This window comes from Heliangelus exortis, chromosome 17 (assembly GCF_036169615.1).
Source record: "Heliangelus exortis chromosome 17, bHelExo1.hap1, whole genome shotgun sequence".
In the NCBI taxonomy this organism is placed as follows: domain Eukaryota; kingdom Metazoa; phylum Chordata; class Aves; order Apodiformes; family Trochilidae; genus Heliangelus; species Heliangelus exortis.
Genome location: NC_092438.1, coordinates 5,859,744 through 5,874,456, shown reverse-complemented (window position 1 = coordinate 5,874,456; position 14,713 = coordinate 5,859,744). Strand labels below are relative to the sequence as shown.

The 14,713-nt window shown below is 37.2% G+C and overlaps 1 protein-coding gene across 1 annotated transcript in view; it reads right to left on the bottom strand.

The window, feature by feature from the left end:
* USP7 (ubiquitin specific peptidase 7) overlaps positions 1 to 14,713 on the bottom strand; it is a 62,662-nt gene that overhangs the window by 25,478 nt on the left and 22,471 nt on the right. Inside the window, exons 2-6 of the mRNA XM_071761246.1 lie at positions 9,846 to 9,950; positions 3,961 to 4,159; positions 2,734 to 2,872; positions 1,949 to 2,037; positions 1,698 to 1,806 (exon numbers count right to left, since the gene is read on the bottom strand). Coding sequence (XP_071617347.1) covers positions 1,698 to 1,806; positions 1,949 to 2,037; positions 2,734 to 2,872; positions 3,961 to 4,159; positions 9,846 to 9,950 — 641 coding nt within the window. The remainder of the gene's footprint in view (positions 1 to 1,697; positions 1,807 to 1,948; positions 2,038 to 2,733; positions 2,873 to 3,960; positions 4,160 to 9,845; positions 9,951 to 14,713) is intronic.

Sequence of the window (14,713 nt, the reverse complement as noted above, 5' to 3'; positions counted from 1 at the left end):
AGTGAGTCCTAAAACTATCTAAAACTATGGCTGTGGCCTGTTCTGTTCAGGCTGAAGAACGAGCAGAGGAGTATGCAGAACACCCAGTAACACCTCCACAAAGAAAGCTGCCATCACCAGCTTGTAAGTTAAGGTTTCTCATAAAGTCACTAGCTGGATATCAACACTCCCTGAAAGCTGACACTTACTTGGGGGCTAAAGGAGAAGTATGGGAAAATGCCTTAAAAGATAAGTTCAGCTGAAACAAATCTCTATCACCAGAAAAATTTCTTCACAGAAGAATACCTCATGGTACGTATTGATTTACTGACTGCAAGACAGTCCTGTAAGAATTACTCAGTTGGATTAGATGGAGCTATTATAAAAACACATTTTTCTTTCAGGAACAACATGAAGTTGTCCAAAAAACTAAAATGCACGAACTTTATGAGAGCTGAGCAAAACCAACAGGCATCATAATGCATGGTAAACTGAATGAGTAAATTATACCTCTGGCAAAAAATAAACTGATGCATTATGTTAAACCAGACAAGTATTTAGCTCTTGTACAAGACACTTGAAAGATCTCAGTTACAGTCTACTGGAGTTCAAGGTGCTATTTTTCTCAGTGCCTCAGAATAAGCAGTACATTGCCAAAGAGGAAAAAAAAAATCCCAAGTGGGATACTTTCAGTGATGTAAATAATAGCAAGATGGTGGAAAATCTTAAAACAGTGTGAAGTAGGTATATCAAAAGGGAAATTTTGGAGAAAAGAAAGCTTAATAGAAATGTAACAACTAGCAGACAAATGAAAGCAGAAGTCAGAACAGTTCATTTTCACTAAGAGATACACAATAAGCACAGGAACATGCAGGATAAATTAGGATCAATAGGACACTCCAATAAACTAAATTATTCCCAGTTACATCTTTTTCTCAAATATATCCCCTCGTCCAGATAGCCACTTCTAATATCAAGTCAGTATTTACCTTTTCATCCCATTAAGGCTATTGCACTATTTAAAAATGATACATTAGCTAGTATGTTGCATCCTGTGTTTGGATGAGATATTTATTGAACTGATATTCAAAGCAGTTCTTCCTTCCAGCAAAGAAATAACATCTACAGTAACTAAAAAAATCCAAACACATGACTGAAGCAAATATAAAGTGAAACTGTTTAAACTACTGAAATTATAACATTTTCCATCCAAATATGCTAACTATGATAACAGAAAATTCAATTGGATAATATAAACAATAAGAAAAAAACTAATGAACTACAGAGGTCATGCATGTTTATCTTTTTACACTGTTCATGGGCTGAGAAACCATAATTGACCTCTACTTTAACTGTTTCATGAAAGAAAAATTACTTCCATCTCTCATCTGGAAGATGCTTTGTTTTTTTTTTTTTAATTACAACAATTCATAGCAACATTAACACACAAGACAGTCTAAGAAACACCACTTAAGTTCAGATCTTCACTGGGTACCCTGTGTGATCTCACAGGCATCAAAAGCCTATGCTCAGCAAACTATAAAAGGAAGCTTCTTGCATTCATCCTCAAGTAAGATGTGCATTACCATGCAAGTCATAATGCCTCCAAGAGAATAAAACAGGCAAAAGAAACTGACAGTTCTGCTTTGAAGCATTTATAAATATAATCTACTGGATATTTCAATTATCAATCTGATTAATTTCACATAATTAATTACCTTTCGTAGCTGATTTGTGAAAAACAGAGTCTGTAACAAACTGTTCATGTAACAAGTTGCTCCCTGGTTCTTTAAGCCAACATATCCTGTGTGCTTCTTTGAATCCCACCTATAAAATAGTTACTAGTTAGAAGTTGACAAAGTGAGAATGTCTAATGAGAGCCACAAATATTAATAAAACAACATACTTGAACAATCTCAAGCAACATAAAAATACTAGAATTTAAAATTTTTTAAACAAAGATACTTACGCCACTCCATGTGGAGCATCTGCTTGAACATAGACTTCAAAAGTAACTTTGTCCTCTTCTATAAAGCCTTTTTCAGGATCAGTAACTTCCTGTAAAACAGGAATGACAAACAACCATGAAAACTGGATCTTGCAACATGACTGTATCCAGTTAAACATCACTTAATTTCCAAGCCTGAGCTATCAGTTACACTATGCTGAAGAAGAAAAATTAAGGGACAGCAACAAAGCTATTTTTCAGCTTAATACACTTTAATTCTTTTTTAATGTCTCAATTCAGGAAACTTATTCCTAGCTTTTATGATTTTCCAGCACTATTTCAATTTTCTGTGGATAATATAGGAGGCAATCAAACACTCTGCTTCTGGACAATATTCCAGAATATTGTACAAAACCTAAGGGCTCAACCTTTAAAAATGCTTTAAAAGTTGTCCCAATTCAAGATAAGCCTTAGCAGTATTATTAGGACAGTAAATATCTGTACACGTACAAAGGATACAAGGAAATGCAAGAAAACCTGTGCATAGTGAAAACAGAATTCAAGCATTCAGATATGCAGAAAATACTAATGAGGGTACTTTACTAACATAAGTAAAAACAACCTACCATAATTAAAGGTAAAGGAATTTACAAGAAATTGAATCTTCAGTAATGACAGAAAAAAAACAGCTTGGAAAGAAAAAAAACAAAAACACCTTCTCTGTAGGTATCTCAGTATTCAGGAGTACAAGCTCAAAACTGTTCCTATCTAGTAACAAATAGATTAATACAGGTCCAACTACTTACACTCCAGGCCATGAAGTTGGAAAAGCCCCAGTCATTTTCCTTATGAAAGAACAAGTGACTAATACGACGGCTGAATGATTTTTCATCATCTTTGTAGTTTATTATCTTGAGAACTGCTTGTGCATGACAAGACCATGACCTACAAATACAGAAGAAACACTTGAAATTCATCCAAAACCAAGCTTTTTATTATCATTAAAATACACTTTTTGATACGGATTTTTGATAATTATTTTCCCCTATAGGAACTACTTTTTTTCCCTATTAAATGTTGAGATTTGTTTAACTGTTATTGTGGATATTCTAATTTTCTCAGTAGCATTTCTTTATGATCATACCTGTTCAAATTCATACCACTTGTACAGGACAACTAGACTGAGTATTAGTTCAGACGAGGTCTTGTAACTCCCTCATGTCATGGCATTACTGCTTCCTTAACTCCACCAGCTGCACCTTGGCTGGTACTTTTGAAGAACACAAAAATGTTCTTCTGTGACTGTTTGTACCTGAACCACTTCTCTCATGAATACACTTTCATCTTTCTTCTTTATGTTCTCCACTGAGCACTCACCTTTTACATTACAGGAATGATGGAAAAGAGCAACTTATTCAGAGTGAATATAACTATAAGTTGCCTGAGATTTGGTGCAAGAATGAAGTTACTTTACTAGAAAGGATATCTATGAGGGATCTGCATTCCAACTGAATAAACAGAAGTAATGGCCCAAAAATTTGTATTTATCTTTCTAAATTTCCCAGTTACTTACAAAAGTGGTCACAGATAGTCAATTTTGATTTGCATGGAGGAGTCCAAGACTATGTATGTGTTTGTATCTCACTTTGATGAGCCATGAACTCACTTTAAGGAGATGACCACCTCATACACTGTTTTGCCTCAGCTGCCACCAGTTCACACACTTTACAGGGCAGAATTTACAGTTCAGCAGGGCTAAGAAAATTTCTAATCAGACTTCTCCCTGTCAATCAAACAGAAATTATCTAAACTAGCACAAACTTGCAGCTACACAAGCTACTTTTAGCTCCTCCTAAGGAGAGCATTACTCTTATGCTTTGAGATTTAGGAAGATGGTGGAGAAGAGGATGCAAACCCTTGCAAGAATTATTTCAGTGCAGAAAACCAGATTTTTTTTTAGATTCTTGTGATTCTTGCAATCCACATTAACTAGTATCAAATGAGTGCTAGTATAGTAATTAAAAGGGTCTTACGTGGAATCAGATTCAGCATTGCACTGCAGGAAGAATCCTACACTTTTTTGGTGTGGTCTGTCTGGGTAGAGCCGTGGCATAACCATGATCTTCCATGGCAAATTCCGTACAAAGCAGGGAGGACTGAGAACTGATTCACTCAATCTGTTGAAGCGTTCAACTGTAAACTGAAATGTTGCTTCTGATCGCCAACTTGTATCTGTAGAACACACAAAAGTAGCAGAGAAACCTGATGTTCTCCAGTCCAAAATGTCATTTTCAAAAATCATGAAATGCAAGCGTATTTTATGTGGTGTAATATTGGAAGCAACTGAAAAAACTCCACAACCTTAATCCAAGAGGCACTGAAATCCTCAGAAAGTGAAGTTTTAATTTTTTTTATTTGAAAGATGCCTTCCTTTTGAATGCTTACCACTCAAGTTCCTTCTAAAGCAGTGGGTGCAGCAACACAGAGACTTCAAAAGCTTTACTACATGACTCACAGCCTACTCTAACTCTTCTGTATTGTGTAGTATCTTCATAGTTCAAGTTAGCAGTTTGCAAGAACCAAGACGTGTCAAGGATTTTCAGTCTATTAAACTGCCCTATCAATACCAAGTCGCCATTTAGTTTTGTTCCACTTTCAACATTATCTCTTCAAAATAAATTAAACCCATGGCTGTTTGTTTTTATTTAAGTCTCATACCCACTTGATTAAGAGTAGCTCAAGAGCAGGGTCCTGTAATCTTTGTGGGTACATGAGATTTTTAATGGTCTAAAACAAAGTTAAATGTGCTTGTTGGTTTGGGTTTTTTTTTGTTTTTTTTTTTTTTTTTAATTTAAAGCCTATTTTGACACACACAATTAAACTAATTTTTCTTTCTTCCCACATCCCCAGTTCTTCATATACCACAATCTGTTCTGTTTCTGTTGTACAAAGCTATAACAGAGTCCTGGAGACTGTGACAGCTTCAGGAAGGCACAAAACTGCACTCTCTTGTGACACACCTCATATTGCCTACAGGGAGAAAAAACCTGCAACATATCCCAACAATTTTATAGAGCACAGGTGAGGTACAGATTATGCATAAGACTCCCCTCCTTTTCTGTGGTTCTAACTTAGCATCTGTGTGATATAAAAGCTCTGATACTGGGTACAAGGAGTGCCAAGCAGCACACAGGGTGGCAGACGTGGTCAGCAGCTCTCAAACCACCCATAAGGTGATGCAGAACTGAGGCAGGTATGTCACACATCCAGTGACACCCAGAACCATAGCACTGAGATACAACAACACCAAGCCAGAAATTGGATCACAAAATTACATGACAAGGCACACAGGACAAAATGTGTTATTTCTGTATGTGCAAAGCAGTCATTTATTCAGAAAGCTTTGTGTGGCACCAGTGTTGAATTATTATTTTTTTTAAAAGCCAAACAGGTGAGCACGGCTTGCTACTTTACTTTGAAGACGAAACTCTCTTGATTACAACATGAGACACTGTAAAGATTATACACTTCAGTACAGAAAATTAACACTTTTTGTCCACAACTGCCAAGGAGCCTTGACAGATTTCATTCTTCTCCCCTGCAAAGTGTTCTTCTGTTCTACTTCTGATCTCAGTAACACAGCTGATCTTATCTGTGTATGGCATTCCCAATTATCTCTTGAAAGTAATAGTACCACAGCAGAAAACAGCTTCCTCTCTCCTCTACACCTGCAATGACCTTCACATTACTCTGTGCTGTCACCTTCCACGGTAGAGTTCAAAGTATTATTTTCTCCTCTTTTTCCCTACACATTAGTCTAGCTAACCAGAACCACCAATTTAAAAACTGCTCCCTACCCATTTTACTTACTGCTTCTCAAAGAAGTGAGAAGCTGGTTATCTACAGCCAAGAGTCAGACAGGCTGCAGCCAAAGGAGCTGCATGCTCTTAAACTTGATTTGCAGGCAGAACCAAAAAACACCCTTAAACACAGTTAATTTAAAAATCAGTCTTGTATCACATGTATCTCAAACTGTCTCACGAACACCTCCCTCCATGTGTGCTCATGTTCAGTTCTTCTGGTCTCAGTCTAAGCTTACAAAAATGAGCCAAGTTTGCTTTCTGCCTCTTTTGATGCAGCTTGCTGAGTACTTCAGTACAAGGATGCGGCAGTGCTGCTACGGTGTCAGCTCACAAAGGCAGCCCACACAACATCTGCACTTGCTTCAGAGAAAGTTTGCCCTTGTTTCTTTATTTCTTTTCAGGAAAGCCTGTGCATGAGAGCTCACTGAGAAGGGTACCATTCTCAGTAAAACATTTGAGCAATCACTAGTAATTACTCCACAAAAAAACCAGCCTCGAAACAAAGGTCAACCTTAAACCATAAGTTTTTTTAAAAAATACAAAACACAACCTCCCCAAAATAACAATCTTCCTTTCCTTTCATAGAGCCCATATTTTTAACAAATGTAACCAATTAAAACACCAATTATATTAAAAAAACTAAGTTTAAAAAAATTGTGGTTATTCTGAGCATGTAAATAAGTAAAGCTTTTTTCATCATCACAACCATGTCCACCAGTTTCCAATAACAGACTGAAATTGGCAGTAAGATAATCTACCAGTGACTGGTAAGTAAGACTATAAATCCTTGAACTACAAATATGACACATAATCCTGAACAACAAAAGGGAAAAAGAGCAGACTCAGCTGACATTGCTTTGTGAAATTACACGCAACAAATTGTATCTGCTACATGAAAAAGAAAATTCACTGATAAAATCCATGTCACATTTAGCACCTTCATATGACAAAGATCCTTTAAATCAGATATCCAAATATAGAACATAATCCATTTTAAGACTGTACTATGTATTTAAGTGTTTATACCTTTGAGAAATGCAGATTTCTCTTTCTTCTCTTAGAAATGTTGCTACCTTTACAGTACATTGAGGATATTAAAATAGTCTGAACCTGAATTATTAATGGAGAAACTGGATGAATATTCAATGAATATTTTAATAATGAACCAAATACAGCATGCAATGCAAGCATATGGCTAGGACTGATGCCTCCTAGCCTCTGCAATTCTTCACAGAAATGAGACTTCAGTAGGTAATTGCAAAGCTCTGAGTTTACATTTAGCTAGGGACCTTCTTTTTGAACTTTCACTTCTAAGGCAATTTATTTTACACGTTGTTTCAAATACTGATGCACTTGCAAACACAATTTGACCAGAACTCTGTTTTTATTATTTTTAATTTTATTTGCAGAAGCTGCTATTCCAGCTCACAAAGCTTGCTTCATTGAGTCATTCCCTGTACAAAGCACAGCACATTCCTTCAGCTGGTTCTTTTTTATCCCTAAAACATCATACTTAGCAACAACAGGTTCCAATCAAACCCCTTGGGAGCACACAGCCTTATCTGCTGATGGTCCACTTCTGCCCCCATTGCTGTGTTCTTCACAATGCCTGCAGTTAGTTGCCTAGCAAAGGGGATGAGAGTCACACTTTTTTCCAGTCTTATCAGTAATTTCTTGTTGAGCTAAGCAGCAAGAACAAAATCTCCTTACAAGTTTCTGGAACTTAGAAATTCACTAGAAAGCTGGTTTCTGTAATCCATATGGAAGCATCAACTTTTTATCCCACTCTTCACCTCTTTTGTGGGAAGTATTATACTTATCAAGATCTTCACTAAAGAAGTACCTTAATTCTCTTCATGCATTCTTTATCAGCTCAGATTGGTCCCACCTGCTATGAGTAACAGCAATGAAAAACAGAGCATGTTTGGCAAAGATGTCAATGTCTCCATCCATTTTTTTCCTATCTTGTGCATTTCCAAGCTGTTCATTATACATGTACATCATGCTGCAAACCAGGGTAGCAAAAGAACAAACAGCAAGAGAGCAATTGCACTGATGTGTACATAATGCAACAGCAAGCAACTAATCTGATTTACAACACTTGGAAAAGAGGCATCATTCACTTACATGATTCAAGTCTTCAGGAATGTTTTTGCAATTATAACATTTTGCAATAACTTTTTTCTATCTGTGTCAATGCAGAGCTATCATAGCACCAAGACTTAGCCAGACACTCCTTATTCAAATATGACAATGAAGAATTATTGGAGTATTGCTTAATAACCACATTTTAACCCTGAAAGACATCCCACAGCAGAGAGGACCAAAGCTCCTGATCATATTGAAGGTCCACAAAGACATGAGTATTGCCATAAACACAGAAACTTTCACAAGTCTTTTCCTGAATACCTTCAGGTAATTTTTTCTCCCTACCACACCACCTTCAAATCCAGTTCTCTGAGAGGAGCTGAATATTTGGTAAATGACAACAGCTGTTTTACAGTAGCTGTTTGGTTAAAAAGTCAGTATTATTCTGAATGAAGAGGTGTATATCTGATTACCTGCCATCCTCAATATGTCCTGAATTTCAACATTAAGTCCTTTTTGCTTACTTTGTGCAAGTATATGTAGACCAACTCCTGGATGAATTTTTGTACTAATTGATGACTGAGTCCATTACTGTATTGATAGCAAATGCTATCAGGCTTTCTACCTATGGACATTGTTACTGAGAACAGAAGTTTAACAGACCTGTTCTTGCCAGGCACTGCCAGCTCACATGATTTTCTCTTTCCAACCTCCAAATACCACAGCTCAGCAAGGACATTATAAGTTCTTGCAACAAATAACTTGATTTTAGTAAAAAGGTAATTCCTTACTCTCAGCTAGTTACTCTGAACAAGAAATTAAAGGCCCCTGAATGAGATCACACAATCAGACAAAAAAATCATAGGCTAAACAGATCTTTGCATTATTGAGAGAATCTGATCATAGGAAACTTTATCCTTGGCAAGGATAGAGAGGCAATTCAACCAGGAAATGCTATTTTTTTTTTAATTTAAACCATATTCTTTTCATAGAACATTCCTGTTTTCTAACAGTATTCTAATTATTGTATGTTCCCTGAATACATAAAAGTAAGCATTTTTTTGACATTTGCCCTCAAACTCTGACTTTCCTAAAAAAAAAAAATCACTCATTATTTTGCACAAATCTAAATGTGCCTGGTCCTCAGTGTACTCTCCCAAAACAGCATGAAATAAGGAATCAGAGGGGAACAAATCACACCCATAGTTTCTCCCAATTCAGTTTGGTTCATCAAAAATGAAAGCAGTTCACCACCATATCCACTCCTAAGAAATATTCTTGTACATTTTCTTCACCAAATATAAAAGACTTAAGAGAATTACAATCTCATTGTCTTTCTTTAAGTAAGCCCTAAGACATCTACCTAAAAATTGCTTAATCTTCTGTAACAGATGAAACTGCATACCCTTATTTTTATGTAACAGGCCAACAGTAAGATTTCAAAAATACAATCACTGTCCCCATATTTATTAAGAGGACATTAATACATACTTCTTCTGCATTTGCAATGAAAAGGGCATCAGGGCTTGGGGGTAGGGTACTTATTATACAAAGATAAAAACTCATCACAGCTGCCACCTGATTAAAGAGTAGGACAGATAAGGTTTCTAAACATCCTGAAGGAATTGCATAACTCTCAAAATTACTATTCAGCAAAGCACCAGCCGCAGTACAGTTAAAGGGCTGTGTCACAAAAATGTAACAAAGGACAGTACTATTTTCAGCAATTTTTAAATGAGTACCTAGAAAGAGCATGAGAAAAATATCCCAAGCCCTCAGATGCTTAATAATATTGTGGAGTTAAGTTAAAAGGGTGCCTAATTTGAAAACCTGCAGTTGTAACTACAGAGGGCTGCATTTTTAAACCGAGCTGCAGTTCAGAGGACACAGGTAGACATGGGCCATTTTGTCCTCTTTATCATATAAAAAACCAACAAGCCACATGTATTTAGCAAATATTTACTTACCATCTTCCATGTCTTCTTCAGTATTGTTATGTCCATCAGCCATTGCTACATTCCCATTAATTACAGGATTTTGAGTAATTCTTGGAGGATCATCTGTATCTCCAGCTAACACAGAAAAAAAGATAATAAAATATATTAATGTTTCTGTCTCAGATAGTGCTTATAAGAGAAAATTTTCAAGCCACAAAAAGCATATTTTCCTGAAAGACAGTATCTACTGTAGTTATAGCAGAACAATTGTACTGGCATGTGTCTATCTGTAAAATTCCTCAAATAGATGAATACTTACAGATTAAGCAAAAAATCCACATTAATGCAAATACAAATTTGAAGAACATAAAATGGATTTTTAAGTTTCCAAATGGTCTTAAAGTCAGCATTCATAACCACCAATAAGTAAACCCAACCTTTTAAATTCCTTTTTCTGGCATTCCATATTTTTATACATAAAAAAATTCAGAGTAGAAAACTTTCTAAACTAACAATTGCCTTTAAAAGTTGTCCAATGTTACTGCACTTTTTTTTTTTTTTTTTTTTTTTTTTTTTTTTCCCCCCCCAAACACTTAAGGATTTAATCAAATGCAAAGGCAAGTTTTCAAATCTTCCTTCAGAAAACTGGAATGCAAGTCCTTTCCCATCTCAGAAACACTTCAGAAGTAACATTTTCCACTTTCTGGTTATTACTACTATTACATTTTGCCACAGTAACTGCTTAAAGCATATGTAAACACCCCCCCCCCATCTTAAAGATGCATGGTTTTCATTGAATAACATCCTCCTTATTTATCCAACAATGAACAATTTCTCTTTCTACTGCTTGTACCTGAAAAGCTGATAAGTGACTTCAGCACGATCACAGGGAAGCAGATATTTTACTGAACAAGCTGCTTTTTATCCTCAAACTGTAACACCCACAAATCCTTTCAACCACGCCAAGTACAACCACTACTTTAAAAGACACTCCTTAAAGTCTCTGATAAGTTTCTCTTTGATACACCAGTCCTGCTGTTAACTTGTATGTACTGCTACATCACCAAGCCCACAGCCACCGATTGCTGTACCCAGGAGCAGTTTTACAGCCCAAACCCACACACCAGTTCCGGAGCCGCACGGGTAACCCGGACTCGGGCCGCGCCGCCCCTCAGCACCATGGACAGAGCGCGGCCGCTCCGCCACCCAGCCCCGCGGGGAACCGGGCCGGGACCGGACCGGCCCCGCTGTCTGCCGGAGCGGGTGGGAAGAGCCGAACCGACCTGCCTAGAGGCCGCGCTCCTTTCTGAAGGTGGCTGCATTTCTGCTGTACAAAACGGGCAAACGTGCGATGGCGGAGTGACAGCCCCTGGAGTCTCTTAAAAGCCTGGGAGGGGACTAAGGCCAAAGCTACGGTGAGGCCGCCTGAGAGCTGGAGCAGGATCTGTCTGTAGCCAATTGTTCCACAGTCCTCTCAGGCACACCAAGATGTGCAACACCCTTCTGCTGCCTCCTCACTGTTCCCAGGACTCAAGAATGGATACTTTCACAATAAGCATTCCCATTCTGATTATTTACTCTGCTGGAAAATCCACAGAACTAACAACCTCGGCCCCTGAGCATGAGCAGACACAGATCAGGCTAGAGACTTACTTCTGGATTAGAGCTACAAAAGATCATAAACTTAATGCTCAAACACAGCTTTCAAAGGCTTAATAGGATGCAGCAAATCTCACTGAGACACGAGTGAAACGTGCATGCTGAACAGACCATACACTGCACCCCCAATCAAGTGCACATTTTCTTGTTACTGGTATAAAAGAAAAAAAAAAAAAAAAAAGAAAAATTTAACAATGCTTTTGTTTTGGTTTCATTTTAGAAAAAGGGTTGCAGAAGATTGGCTCCTGAGTAGTTTAGCTGCAGAAGACCCTGCTAGCAGCTATCAGCACCGAAACTGAATAACAAGTTAAAATAAACATTTTCCTTCACCTCAAGCAGAACAATGCTGAAGAGTTTTTTCAATTATACAACACAGGACTAAGAGAAAGAAAAAATACCAGCCCACACTGGCCAGGAAAACCTTCCTACCAAACATACTACTAAATACACTGCTGGTTTTAATGCAGCTTAAACCACAGTGTGTCAACATCACACCACTCACATCATCTGCCTGTTCCTAGACCAGAATACCCAGTTTTAATCATATCCTTGGAATAAAGATGCAGTCTATTAATCAACCAAACTTAACATAAGTTGCATAAATAAAGTATTACAAAAAAGCATGAAGTGACCTTATGAACAAGGAATGTTGTTAACTCTTGAAATACAGTGCTGCAAAATATTGAATAAATACAGCTTTCAGTACCAAAATTTTCAGCAGTGACAGACTGGTTGGTGAAGAGCACTTAAGCTGTTTTCTACCTCCTCAAAATGTAACGCATCACACTTTGTAGCTATTTGTTCATTACAAAAAGGAATGCAAAACAACCTGAAGAACAGTGATGACCCTTTCTTCTGAAACAGTTAAGATTATACACAGTTTTTGATCTATTAATGCCACTACATTAAGAAACAAACAATGCAGCTTGAAGTGTTTCAAGGGGATCTCTGTGGTTTGGAAGTAAAGACACCTTCCAAGAGGCAGCAGCACATAGTGGTAAGTTTGAGCAAAACAAGAGCTTTTACTTATTTATTGAAAGATCACAAACATTAAAAATGAAATCAGGTTTGAAAATTGCTGTTTGCAACTGAAACACAACAATGTAGTTTGGGAAGTTAGTAAGAAACATTGGTCACTTCATACAGACAAATTAGTGGATCATACAAGTCTGCAGATGCACACTTCTCACCACTCCTTAACTGTCTCTGTCACTGAGCTGCTGAGATGACAGCAGAACAGAACAAAGTGGTTATTGCAATTGCTGAGTGGAAAAGCAAAAAGGGAGGGGCGGAGAGAAATAAAAGTCTCTGAAACCACAATCTTGACATGGGATGCCAGACCTTACAGAAAGTATTAAAATCATACAGGCTATGACCTCAACATTATCATATTCAAATATTCACCCTGTTAAGTAATCAGAATAAAAATAGCACCAATGATTTAAAAAGGCCATTCTTCAAAAAAAAAAGCTGTTCAGATGCATTCAGCTGATTTAATAAGATTAACTCAATGTCACTGAGATACTGTTCTACTCTTTAACAGTAATTCAAGTCTACAGGAAAGTAATTTCAAAGTTTCTATATTCAAAGTTTTCTATATGAGAAAGCAGAAAATAAAATTGTCAAGATCATGTGGCTTTTGGCATAATTTAAGTCCTGTTACAAGACAGAAGCATTGGACAACGTAATCTCTCTCCAAGATGCAAGGTACATTGCTCAGCAGCAAACACGTGCTTGCAGTCACATCTGGACAAAAGCTACAGAATGACTCCACTATCACAGTAATTAAATTACAGCAGAACACTGCTACTACAGTGGTGATAGCAAGCTATGAGTTTCATAGGTTTCAGTCATGACTCATACCACATGAAATATTCAAATTTTGAAAGACTACCTATAATGTTTGTCATTAGCTTGTGGATCTGGATGCCACAGAGGAGAAACTGAAGCAGCTTCCTTAGCAGGTTGTGAAACATTTCAGTTTTCTTTTGAGGTTAAGGAGACCACAATGAAGGAGTAATAGCAATACTAAAACTTGCTTACAATTTATCAAGCACAACCACCTCATGTCAGAAATCACTAGTAATGAGGACTTTTGTCACTATAGGTGGTTTCCATAGACCTCCATGCAGGACTTCCATGACTGTCCCAGACACAATGAGGGGGCTTCACTAACAGCAGGGTTAGCAGGCTGAAAAAAAGTCAGCAGCTTGAAGACTTTGACACCACAAACTTCATATCCAGAGTTCTGCCTTTGGGGAAGTGGGGAAGCTGAAAACAAAAGACTTTCCCTCTGCTGCTGGGCTAAATGGACATTTCAGAATCAAAGCCTTCATTAAATTTTTCAATACCTTTTTTTTTTTTTTTTTTTTTTTTTTTTTAAAGTATAAACAAAGGATATCAATTATATGATGAACATACAATCTAGGTCCAGCTTTGAACCTCAGTGTCAGAACTCACTGGACTGCTTGAAATCAGAGGAGGCTGTAAGAACCCCTTGGGGCAGCCCTGCTGAGCCACTCATCCTCAGTGGTCACTATGTAATTCCTCTTCAATTACCTAACATGCTATCATCTCTTAAGAGGAGTTTTTAAATACATCAAACAAACCTCTAGAAGTTGAGTCCTTCAGCAGTGCATAATTCAGAATGCCAGTCTCACCAGATTAATACAGGTTAAAAAAAAAACAACAACAAAAAACCAAACACAACAACCAAATTTAAAAATTACCAGTGCAAGAAACTATAAAGAAAACACATTCAGTGATTTCATGTGGTGTATTAAATACCACCACCTCTTTTACCACCAAATTGACCTATTGTAACTACTGGGCAGCATATCAAAATACACAATTTAAAAATTCTAAAAACAAGCAGTAAATGCAGTGCTTTCTGAAGCAGTTACTGAGCTGTGATGGTGCAAAGAGGATACTGATGAGACTCATTCAGAAAACCTTAAAGTAAGAATATTGCTTCTTGAAAGCAAACAGAAAACTTAGACTATTGTGATGATGAAGAAAAAGTATCTGCCTTTTAAACAGAAAAAATTATATGAATAGGTTACTTCACAAGTCTCTGGAACAAAATCTCTCCCAAACCATACCTGTAAGCAGTCTGCAGGTAGTCTATTAAACCTCTCACAGGTGCTCTCTCACAGGTGACTATATTAAGAGCTCACAAGAAAACATGTGGGCTTCAGTGACTTGCTTCTCCACAAGCCTGGAAACCATTGCTACAAAAG